At 34.7% G+C, this 12,258-nt stretch overlaps 1 protein-coding gene across 2 annotated transcripts; it reads right to left on the reverse strand.

The window, feature by feature from the left end:
- Positions 1 to 611: 611 nt before the first annotated feature.
- On the reverse strand, positions 612 to 12,258 carry LOC100373615 (E3 ubiquitin-protein ligase MYLIP-like). Of its 2 annotated transcripts, XM_002733772.4 has the most exons (5): positions 12,160 to 12,258; positions 11,804 to 11,914; positions 11,246 to 11,436; positions 5,536 to 5,919; positions 612 to 4,314 (listed from the first exon to the last, which is right to left on the reverse strand). In XM_002733772.4, exons 2-5 carry the CDS (start codon positions 11,888 to 11,890, stop codon positions 3,660 to 3,662), a joined length of 1,317 nt encoding a protein of 438 aa, XP_002733818.1. In that variant the 5' UTR covers positions 11,891 to 11,914; positions 12,160 to 12,258; the 3' UTR covers positions 612 to 3,659. The 2 variants fall into 2 exon arrangements, with proteins under 2 accessions (XP_002733818.1, XP_085356616.1); XM_085500490.1 differs by lacking the exon at positions 12,160 to 12,258 and having other exon boundaries at positions 11,804 to 12,043.

The following is a 12,258-nucleotide window of genomic DNA, read 5'->3' on the forward strand; positions in this document are numbered from 1 at the left end:
CTCACAGGTAACCAGCCAGCTATCAACATTGGCTAACTGGGTAACCAGCCAGCTATCAACATTGGCTAACTGGGCAACCAACCAGCTATCAACATGGGCTCACAAGGTAACCAGCCAGCCATCAACATGGGCTCACAGGTAACCACCCAGCCATCAACATGGGCTCACGGGTAACCAGACAGCTATCAACATGTGCTCACGGGTAACCAGCCAGCTATCAACATGGCCTCAGGAAACTATCACATATCAATATCATGGTTATTTTTCTGCACACTTTTGCTTTATATGATGGGGCTGGCTGGTCATTCCATGTATAGAAACACTCCTAGCTGTGCTAGTTCATGTAATGTAACCAACAATACAAGGGATACCCATTTGATAACTAATGATGATTTTTTTTTAAATAAAAATTGTGGTTTAGGAGAGAGAGAAAAAGGGTAAAATTGTATTGAAGACTGTATGTAAACATTTTCAGAAAATTTGAAAAATATTTTATCAAGTACATGTGTATAGGTAAATGAAACCAAATTCCTTCAGTTGAAAAAATAATTTCCATTCAATGAAGGGGGATTGTTTGTTTCTCCATCCTTCTGACATCACATTGATAGCAATTTTATTTATGACTTTTATTAATACTTTATCGTCTTTACAGAACCATTGTATTTTAATACAAGGATACACATGATAGCAAGAGACCTGCAGTAGGCAAGTTAAAGAGGTCAAACCCGCAATCTCTCAGACCTACCTCTTACGTACAAAGGACAAGCTTGTAAAAATGCTCATCTTTTGTACAAAATATCACTCATAGTAAGCACAAAAGTTCAAGTTCACTGAGAACACACCAAGAAAATACTGATTAGTGGAGATAGAACATCTTGGTATTTGTGAAAAGTAGCAAAAACAAAAAATTGTATCTTCTAATCTGTGTGTGTGTCCAGACAACTTCCTTTTTTATTAAAGTCTCAAATACAGTGTCTTCTTTTTAATAAAATATCTCTCCTTTCATTCTCATTAAATACAATCTTTGAATACAGACAATGTACACTTATTTACAGATGGTTTAGCAAACCACATGCCATCGATCATCTTTTTAGTATTTTTTTATATAGTTTTGACATGTAGGAAAAATATAATCTAATGAAAAGAAGAATAATAATAATAAAGCTAAAATATAGTGTGCATAAAATAAAATACTACTAAAGAAGCATGTTTTTTTTTTCGTAGAAATAAAAAAAATTTAGTAAAGCTGGTTTTCGTGACATCAGAAAAAATATTGAAAGCAATTACAAAAGCTGTAATCAAGACTTATGATCTAAGTCAAGAGAAACAATGACAGCATGTTGGTGAACAAGACTGCCATATTCACCATAAGCAAGCAGACAACATGTACTTAGTGAACAAACAAATCTGTCACTGTCTAATCAACTCAATAGCTCCAGATTCCATCCGCCGTTGACCTCCCCATCCCAAAAATTTTATGTCAAACTCACAATTCTCATCTTAAGTTTGTTGAAAACATGGCAGTTATTATCTCCAGTGACTTTCCATCTTTACAAACACTTTGTTAAAAGTACAGCACAAATATATGATAGCACCATACTTCAAAAGTGACAATACATTTAAGGTTAACTCTAAATATTAAGTAGACTTTTACATCAAAATCTCAAGTCAAGTAGTAAAATAGGATCTAATAAGAACAAAAACACACTTTTGCCAGTACAAATTGATGCAGGTCTTATGTTATTATAGTTAGGCCAATGAGAGAGCAGCTTTTAGATCTGGTCTCTTCTTTCTGTGCCAGACACACTTGATGGTGCATAGTACAGCACCCAAAGACCTAGACAATACAGTACGATAATTTTTTCAATGAAATTTAAAGGCAAGAATTGATTTATTACAAACTATACTGCAACATATATACACATTGCACCCAACCAGGTTTTCCAAATAGAAACACATGGCACCAGATGGGGTTGATAAAAAGGCATAGCACCCAACTCGTTCTCTTAAAGGAGACCTACAGCATCCAATTGGGTTTTCAAAATCGGAATTCAACAGATCCTAACTGGGTTCACAGTTCTTCTAATTTGGATTTCCAATCTAATAAATCAGTTTTCATAAACACCAAATGGATAACCCACTCCTGCTAAACAACTCTGTTGATTGCTTTTGTTTTTCTGTAATTATAATGTGATTCTCTAGTGAGCTAATTATATAGTTATATATATAGCTATAGTTATACATCTCACTACCACTATGTATTGAATTCAATATTGACAGTAATCAAACCTCACAAAACAGGATCTTTACAGAAATCTTTCAAAAACTCGAAACACAGGCATGGGTAATAATCAATTACTGTCAAATTTTAATTACAAACAGAAAAGTGATACTAAAAAGACAAATATGTAAATGACAAATTGGAACTTGTATCTTAGCATTTAAATTAAAATAATGGGCTTGGGAGAGATTGATGTAATTAGAAATTGTGGACATTAGTGAAAGCGACGCTAGCTTATGAAGAAATATCTGCACCATACCATGAATAAGCAGGGAAATAAAACTAAAGCAATTCCTATACAACTTGATTATAGATTTCTGATTAACTAAGAATGTTATATTAATTCCACATTATCTGTTACAAACTAATAAACTATTGTTGTTTTTTTCAACAATAATTTCAAAGCTACAGTCATGATCTTACTGACTACACAGGAGCCAAATCTAATCGATATTCTTGGTTATTTTTTTTTCCAAAAGAAACTGTAGAACGGTTTGACAAGAAATATACAAATGTTTTTATTTTTTTTTAAAAATTTCATAAATATTGCAATGACTATAAAAAAAAATCTACAATTATTAATGTTTTCAATACAAAAGTTTTATATTTTTAACACAACTGGGAGGGAGGGAGGGAGAGGAGTCCCATCTTGTATCCTCACATTTAATGCTTCACTTTGCTTCTCCATTTCATAAATGCCTATAAAAAATAGCATTTCTAAATCAAGCAATCAATTAATTGCTCCCGAACAAAACTGACTGGCGTTTTTAACAGAAATGCTACAATATAAAAAAAATATTCTTGTAAATAGTTGGTATCATCAAAAAATCTGTGTAGACACAAAACAATAATCTCAAATAATTTATATTAAATGTTACATTTACAAGGGAGGCAGGATGCTAAAACCAACAGCAAGTGGCTCTTCCTGTTATTGTTTGATATATTACATACTGAGCATTTGCAAATTAACAGAAACGATTTCTATTCATTTCCATTTTAACTAAAAGTAGAATCAATAAACATGATTGCCTGATTTTCTGCTATGACAAAAGACTGCTGCATTGTTTTCTGCTATGACAAAAGACTGCTGCATTGTTTTCTGCTATGACAAAAGACTGCTGCATTGTTTTCTGCTATGACAAAAGACTGCTGCATTGTTTTCTGCTATGACAAAAGACTGCTGCATTGTTTTCTGCTATGACAAAAGACTGCTGCATTGTTTTCTGCTATGACAAAAGACTGCTGCATTGTTTTCTGCTGAAACGATAGATACTAGTGGGTAAGATGTATGTAATGTATGTACAACATCTATCTGATCACCCGGGCTGATGACAATAAATATTTTGGCAATTTTCAAATTGCTTACTTCTCTCTCAAGTTACTCCTCAATTTCATTCATGTCTGTACTACTTGGCAAAAAAATATGTTGTGTGTGTTCCACGCTAGACCGGCAGAGAGGGCACTTGTCACAGCAAGCTGCACATACACCGCAACAGACAAGGTGTCCACAGGGACAAAAAGCAGTACTGATGTCTGCATCCATGCAAACTTTACATAACATGGACTCCTGGATCTTCCGGAGTTTCTCACGTAGTTGCTTTGAGTCTAAAGAGTCCATGCTGTCACTGAAACTACGGTCTCTGAGAGATGTTCGTGATGAGCTCATTGTAGGTGTGGATGGCAGAGAGATAGCTTTCCCTGTTGAGTGGATCAGCCGTCTGGCGTGATCGTACACTTCACGACAAGTACGCTGGATATCAAAAACATATTTCTTGCCAAGGTTTGTTTTATCATTGAAAAGGGCAACAATGGTGCCCTTGAAATCCCGACTGTACTGTGTCCTCACCGCCTGACGAACTGTTTCACAACGGTAAAACGCATGCTTTTCCGTGACTGCACGATATAGTCCTTCAGCGGCTTTCGTTGACATAAGCTTGAACCCCAACATCATGGTGTCTCCCGTTGGTCCAAGAATCGTTAAGAAGAAACATTTATTGGTATGAGTAGCCATCTTTATAAGCGCAAAGCTGACGCTATAACAGAAAGATAAAAAGACAAGTTATACAAGATGACACAATATTTTCATTCTTTTACTGTGAAGTAAACCAAATAGTATGCACAAATAAAACACATTTAATTATCAAAATGTTGAAAAACATTCATGTGGCTTTAATTTTTCTAAAACTGAAATAATTTCTAAATTTATAATACATGTAGATATATTTGCAAATCAGTCTGTATTATAATATCCAGAAATAATTTAAAAAAAAAAAATTTAGTCTAACCATGATTTTTTTTTTTCATTGGGAAGTATAAGAAAAAAACAGAAACCTAAGCAGTTACATTTAATGACAGTATCTGAATAACATGGTTATTGGCAGTACACAATCTATTCCTTGCTATGCCTGCCTAGTAACAGTGCTATAAATAGCCAACATGGATTGCAATCAAGATCAGAGCTTTGAACTGTACATCCACTAAAAAGTACAAAATATGCCTGGCATATGTATCATGAAACCATATAACTAAAAAAATTTCATTTATTGGTATCCATGGCGACTTGTTGGATATTGATTTTAGAAAAAAACAACTAGGTATAATGATACATTATGGATCCACAGGAACAGCTGGTGCCCCCAAGCTGTTTGGTAATAGCCACCACTCCCTAGGTTTCTGAAAATTCCTAATATCAGCTGATTTGACGTAGGCCGCATAATTACATTGTTCAGCCAGCAACATTATCATTCATTGCGTTAAACAAAGTTTGCTTGTTTTTCCCGGTGTATATAGTGAGAAATAAAAGTCGTAGAGTTTCACAAGTCGTTCGTACTAAAATAAATTGAATTTGGCCATTTTGTCTCAACACAGATCTATAAGCATTGTTGTACTGTAGTTCTTTGCAAATACAACTACAGAAACACAAACATGCAACTGTTGGACTTTGAACAAAGCTATTTTTTTTATTAATTTTATAACCTGCAACATTTTTTATGATTTTTTTTTATCATTGCATTATGTCATTTCTGGCAGACTACATATATTAATTAAAATAAATAAAAATAAAAAAAAAAGCATATTACTTCTGATGTGTAGGCGAAAAACACAAGATTTTGTCTAATTATTCAAGTTTTTTGCTTGCTGTCCAGTTTGAAAAAAAGGAATTGATATTAAAAACAAAATTAAAATTGTTCACAACATTTCTAAATAGTAGGGTAGGTAGGTACAATACAATAATATGCTGAATAATAACTTACCTTTGCACAAACGTATAGTCATCTTCATAAATGGTTAAGCCATTTGGTCCAACTCCCAGTTTCATTGGTTGTCCAACATTATTGCGTACCTCGTGATACTCCATGCCAAAATTTTCACATGCCGAGGCTTCCTGGAGGACGCGATATTCTGCAGCACCTCGATTCATGCCTGCCAACTTTCTGTGCTCCATTACAACATTAGTGGAAAAAGTTGTTGGCCAGTTTGGGATGTAGTGTGGGTAGAAATTGTACTGTGATTTGTCTTTGCTGTAGTCTCCACTTTCAGCCTGTGCAATAAGTGCGCAAAGCTTCGCAGCTTGAACCGTTGAAGCGTCAAGTTTGCCTTCACTAAGATCATTCTTTACATGAAGATAAAAAATGTGCCTGCAGAGAAAAAGAAACAAGACATTTCAGATACTTCACTACTACAGGATTTTGATGCATGTCATGTCTGATATGGGTCCCATGTGAAATATACCATATATAGTTTGTACATATAGTTTTTTCCTTTAAACTAGACCCACTGAGCTAAAAGTCAAAGGCAACAACCTGTATATATTGTCCCGACCAGAACTGAAAAGATGCAGCCTGCTCTGGCTGGCATCAATAACAACTAACAGTTCGGGTAACACATGTTTTTTGGCAGATAAATACTCAATGAATGCATACATTTCTACATGTATGTATGGTTTGAAATAAGGTTGACTTTTACTGATTTCACTTATGTCCGGCATTATACATACAGAGGTACAGTGAATTTCTTACAAAGATGATTTTTATAAACAATGTTAATTCATCGACAAATATATTGCAAATTGTCATTATGCTTGAAATTGAATTTTTAACTTCAGGGACCACCTGAACAGTATTCAACTACAGCACTAATAATGAAAACATGAATTAGACATAATACCATTTTAAACTGAAATATGTTGAAAATGAGTTAAATTAACAATACATTTTAAATCCAGATATTTTAATTCACTAAAAGTAATTGTAACCAGTCACAGAATATTCCATCACCACTACAGTGTTGACAGCAGCAACCATTTTTTTTTTTAATTAGGATTTTAGTGAAATAATAAGACAAGTAAACAAACATTTCTGATGACAGTGAGAGATTCATAACACTTCTGTAAACACATTACTTTTAATGTCAACTGGTGTTTACAATCAGGTTATTGACAATGGTCAGAAACTGGTTCAGCCCCCCCCCCTCCCCCATATGTAGGACATCAACACAATTGAAATAATAGATGTGGTGGGTATAATGTATGTATGATATTTTTATATGTGTCACAGACCCAGAATTACCTTTCAATTCATAAATCACACACACAAACACCAGATTTCAAAATACATGTTGTTATTTCTGTTCGCAAGACATGTACTGTTCACAGCTGTTATTAAAATCACTTTTTTGAAAAAAAAAACATTTTAAAATTACGTACTGAAATTTTACTTTGATGCTCAGTATGCAGGCAGTAACTTTTTTTTGACAAAAATTGTCTGTCATTTCAAGGACTTAGCAAAGCAAACAATAACGTGCCACAAGTTGAACATGAAATTGAATGTAAAATTTAGAATAACAAAATTGGAATATCATGAATAACTCAAACAGATGGTCATTCATTGCAAACATAACATCAGCCCTTCAGTTACAAGCAAAGTTTGTAACAGTGTCAAAGCTATATGAACATTTTCAAATAAATCTTCCTAGCTATGTTACTTTTGCCTAATCCAAGTTCATTCTTTTAAACTATAGACGATTACATTCCCATTTTAAAAACCGTGAATGAGGTTTTACAACAATATACAAATAATCAACAGATTTATTCTTAAAAAGTAACCTTGTAAACAACTACACTCTGTCTAACAGCCTTACCCATGTATTCATATTATCATCCCCCATAATACTGAATGGTTCCACTACTGACATGAAAATTTCTATATACAAACTGCAAATACATCATTGTGCAACTCACGAATCATCTTTTTCCATGAAAAGTCAGTGACTTCTCAGTCATTCGCATCACTTTTTTCTACAAAACTGTAAACTAGTCACGCATATCAAGCATTTATTAAGCTACATTGACGATTTTTTTCATCGTTTTTTTCTATGTTTTCCTAATTCAGACATCCAAGCTTAGCAAAACATACTGCCCATCACAAATAGATCTAAATTAAAAACATTCACTATTTACAACCATTAAAATAATTGCATTCAAATTATGAAAAGCAACCTAGATTTTCAAATAACTATATATGGAAAGATTCAAAAGTTGCATCATCCACACTAAATAAGATTTAACAGTTGAGCACTTATCCCTTACTTTTTTTAGGAATAATGGACAATCAAGAATCACTGGAGTATGTGAACCATCAGTTTAATTTTATTTATTTATATTAATAATTTTATTCCAAAACTGGAATAACTAGGTCAACGGTTGTGTGAATAACAATAATATAAGCCTATTATAGCACACCAAACATACACGTGTGCACAATGCGAGAGACATGCACGCAGAGCATGTACAGTGACAGTCAGACTGGCACTCATGTTGTCAAAAAACAATCAGGTAACAGTAAACAATTAAATCCATTTATACGAGTCCTTCAAACAGTAATTTTCTACATGTTATTATAATATATTGGTCAGTAATTTGTCAAGTAGAGCTACAGAAATAAAAACCCAAATAAATGTAATGTAAGAAGACCAGAAAGAAAATTGTTGATGTAAGAGTCTTATAATTATAGATTTTACAATAGAAAACTTTCTGTATTCATATAAGCGTATGAATCGCTAATAAAGCAAATACTGTGGAATACTTTATTTTCGCTGGAATGAATTTTCACTGAAAAGGCTTTTTGGGCGTTTTGTATGGAATTTATTTTCACTAATTATTGATCAGTTTAATGTGAAATATAGGAAAAAAGTATATTCGCTGCATTTTATTTTCACGGAACCATTCCTTCAGCGAAAATAGCGAAAATAAATTCCAAGCAAAAATAAAGTATTCTACAGTACAACATTACAGTGACCAGAGACACCATAAGAATATATGTTTCATTATTATTCCAGTATTTCATTCAGTTTCATTACTATTTCAATAATTTATTCCGTTTCATCACTATTACTTGGTAGCCTACTAAACAAAAGATGTCAGCAACTTATAGGTACATATTCAATTCAGAGTCATATCAAATGGTTTGCCAATGTAAACTGGTAGACCAAATTGGTGATGATCACAAGTAAACAAAAGAGAGAAAAATGGGATATTGTTACCAATGATCAGTGAAAGTCAATCGAGCTACTGTTAATTTTGTAGTAATTAGCACCTAGGTAAATGTGTTAATAAAATGAGCCAAATTATCACCATAGCACCAAGATATAACTTGGGCTGAATTGAGTGGGAACAACAAACAATGGCCCATTTCACCCCTACAGTTGCTATTGTCAACCAAATTCCCAGGAACAACAAAGCACATATAGTACAAACACCTAAACAGCAGTTTCATATTTTATCAAGGTCAGAACACATTTAGTTAGTTTGAACTGTCAATGTATTGCAATTTGTTTAAAATATTACAAGTTATTTGTATGAGCTTGTTCTACCAGAGAAAATGTCATCATAAAACATCATATAGATATCAACCAAGACAAAAGCTCCTAAAAGGTTGCCAGTGACAACAATAGATACCCCCCTCCACCTAACAGCTGTGGCTTGTTTAAAAAAGTACATGCAAGTACCTGGGAGCCTGATAGTAACTAGGTCACCATGATAATGAATATCTGCAATATTAACCCAGTTGAACAAAAAACATGATGTTCAAGAAGAAAAACAATTTTTAAAAATGCACCAAGCACATCAGCTACAAATGTGTTAGAAATGCAAATCTTATACACTGATTTATCAGATATGTTGATTAATGTGACCTATGAAGTGCATGAATCATTTTTGGCAGTGCGGTTAGGGAGATCAGCGCCTACTTTAAACCGTCGGATACACTCTACAGAGCACAGCCCTCTTTTGAACAACCAGGCAACTAAGTTTTGCAAAGCTGAAAGCAGTTCAAATACTGAGACATCATAGATATAGATATGCTGATTTTTGTGTTGTTTTATTGACAAGCACCCTTAGTTAATCTCAATGGAATAGTAATTTTTTGTGTGTGGTAAGCTTTGTTAGAAACAAACAAACTCTTGGTACATGGAACGTGAGGTTAATTTAATTGTCAGCTCGTGTAATACCAACAATAGTTTGCGGTTGATTGAATTGATAGGGGTCCATTATGCGGTCAAATCTGACCACTCAGAACAATTTCAATGTGGCAGTTAGGGGGCTACATTTACTGAACACATTTGCTAGGAATTAATGGTCAGGATTTATGGTTTTTTACCAAAAACTGTCACATACACTTTTTAAGTCCTTCCTTACTGCCTACTGACCACAATAATAGCCCAAAAGATGGTGTATTTCCCATATATAATGCAACAATACAAATCTGAGTTAGTTTCAACAGCAAAGAAATCCCTACTTTTTATTATACTTATGTTACTGAGGTAGTCACACCAAAATCAATGAAATATGAAACACTAGGTAAGCTATTCAAGTACAGAAGAAGAAAAAAATGTCAAATTCCACAAATTAGGAACATGAAGATGAATCCCACTGTTAAAAGTATCTCAAAATTTCACTCTGCCCTGCTCTGCCCCCTACAATAACAATCATGTGACTCTGCCAGCGCACACATCAATAAACAACCTCATGAGCAGAAAATTATGATTTTTGTGATTCTGAAAGGTGAAGGAATGATCACTTATTGTTTAAAGTTTTAACAAACAAATACCAAAACTGTTAATTAGAATATTACTGTTTTAAGCAGATTTGCATATTTGTCTGTTGTTTTAGATGTTGTTTACAAAGCTGTTGAGCCACAACTGCTGTTCCCATTCACATAACCCACAGAGTTTAAAAACAATTTCATTAAATTTGCAGTGGCACCAAGGGAATGAGTTGAAACAAAGAGATGGCAACCAACTTCTCCTATGTATATGTGTTTTAAAGGACTGTTAGAATTAATACAAGAGTCATTATAAAAAATTCAAATTGCTCCTTAAAATATTACTGATCGATTTTCTTTCGTGGGAACTGTGATGTGTGGCCAATACGAAGCTAGTTCGGATACATAAGACACACCGATATGATGACCATGACTGACTGTTCATCGCCATAATTATGTAGTTTTTTTTTAAACGGCGGCAAGTCTACTCCGAAAATAATGCAGTGGCTACAGTGACTAACATCCACCACGCATAAGACGCGTGTCAGCCTAAGAGACCGGGGGAAACCCCACGAATCATTCGCTATTTTCAGAACTCCCTTTATTTGACAGTCATCGCCCCACCAACATTATCGTCTGAAGCGCAGATTGTTAAACATTTTAACTTTAAAATATTGCAGTTTAAAGTGGGCAACTACACACAAGGCCATGGTTTTCTGTTGGAAAATTAAATGTTTTGTGACATGATCACGCCGTTGTCAAGTGAAAGTGTGACGCCGTCAGAAAGCAGTCCAGCTGACGAGTAGATCGGGTGATCGAGGCCGCCCACGCATCTTATGCAAGTTTCGCAATCACAATCAGTCATCGAGCACATGCATTGTGAGAAATTGGAAATCTTAACTAGTAAAATTCGCTGAAAACATACCTTGCTGTTTCTTGAAGTACGAGATGTGGTTGAACAAAGAATTTCACCCTGAGTTGTAGTCGAAACGGCGGTGGGCCGGTCAACTGTGCGTTGAGTGGATTACGAAGGTTCAGCCACAACGTTTCGCCTTTCCGACCCGTATACTGAAGTCCAAAGTAGTCGACTTCGATCACATTCATTTTTGCACAGAGCTGAAACAAGACAGACTAACGTAATTAGTATTTCACGTTCACCATACCCCACTATCAACGAAAAATCGGCGTCCTTGTTAGGCAGAAAGCAGAACTCGCCATCAGCTGCATAGCAGCCCAGCTGATCACAGAAATCAGCTGATTGCGCTCCATGCACGTATGAGCGCAACTCGTCTTCGATCGTGCGATTTTTTTTTGTATAAATAAAATGTTCAAGATTATCCAGAAAATGCTTACAATTTTCGGGAATAGATTGGGGTTGTATGCAGGCAGTTCCAAACAAATTACGCTAAAGGGGGGACTTCAAGAGAGGGTATTTAAAATACAAAATTTGAAACCCACAAAGAAAGTGACAAACAAACCTTACCTGATCGAGACACTCTTGCCCAATATCTTTGGGACTTGCATCCAATTCTATAACAACGGAGCCCGGGAGTGAAACTAGAACCAGCATTTTGGCAGAAAAGAACGACTGGAACTAAAAAGATGATGATAAAAATTAACCAGAACTGAAATATTCCAGGGTCTAAAATAGAGCTACATATGTGCAGTCGGCTCGGATGAGTGCGGCTACACGGATACGTATTTCAACGGTAAAGTCAAGCGGGCGATATCAAAATTGTGCGAGGGGTACGAGGGTGACATGTGTAGGAAACGACTGGAATCATTTTTTTATATGCGAATTCTATTCAACTAAATGATCTCCAATCAAATATACATTACCTGTTTAGCGTTCCAAACTTGCAATATCTGCCAACTTTCGCCGATTGAACAGACAATTTTGTTGTAATGGCAGCGTGTTCACCGACAGGCCAAAATAAT

This window comes from Saccoglossus kowalevskii, chromosome 6 (genome assembly GCF_978046115.1).
Source record: "Saccoglossus kowalevskii chromosome 6, keSacKowa6.1, whole genome shotgun sequence".
NCBI lineage: Eukaryota > Metazoa > Hemichordata > Enteropneusta > Harrimaniidae > Saccoglossus > Saccoglossus kowalevskii.

Bases quoted from the DNA above. Each gene is read 5' to 3' on its own strand.
- LOC100373615 (XM_002733772.4), bottom strand. From the start codon at position 11,890: ATGCTGGTTCTAGTTTCACTCCCGGGCTCCGTTGTTATAGAATTGGAT. The intron at 5,920-11,245 runs GTATGTTTTCAG...TTTTCTCTGCAG, and splicing joins GTACTTCAAGAAACAGCAAG to GCACATTTTTTATCTTCATG. The intron at 4,315-5,535 runs GTAAGTTATTAT...TTTCTGTTATAG, and splicing joins GACTATACGTTTGTGCAAAG to CGTCAGCTTTGCGCTTATAA.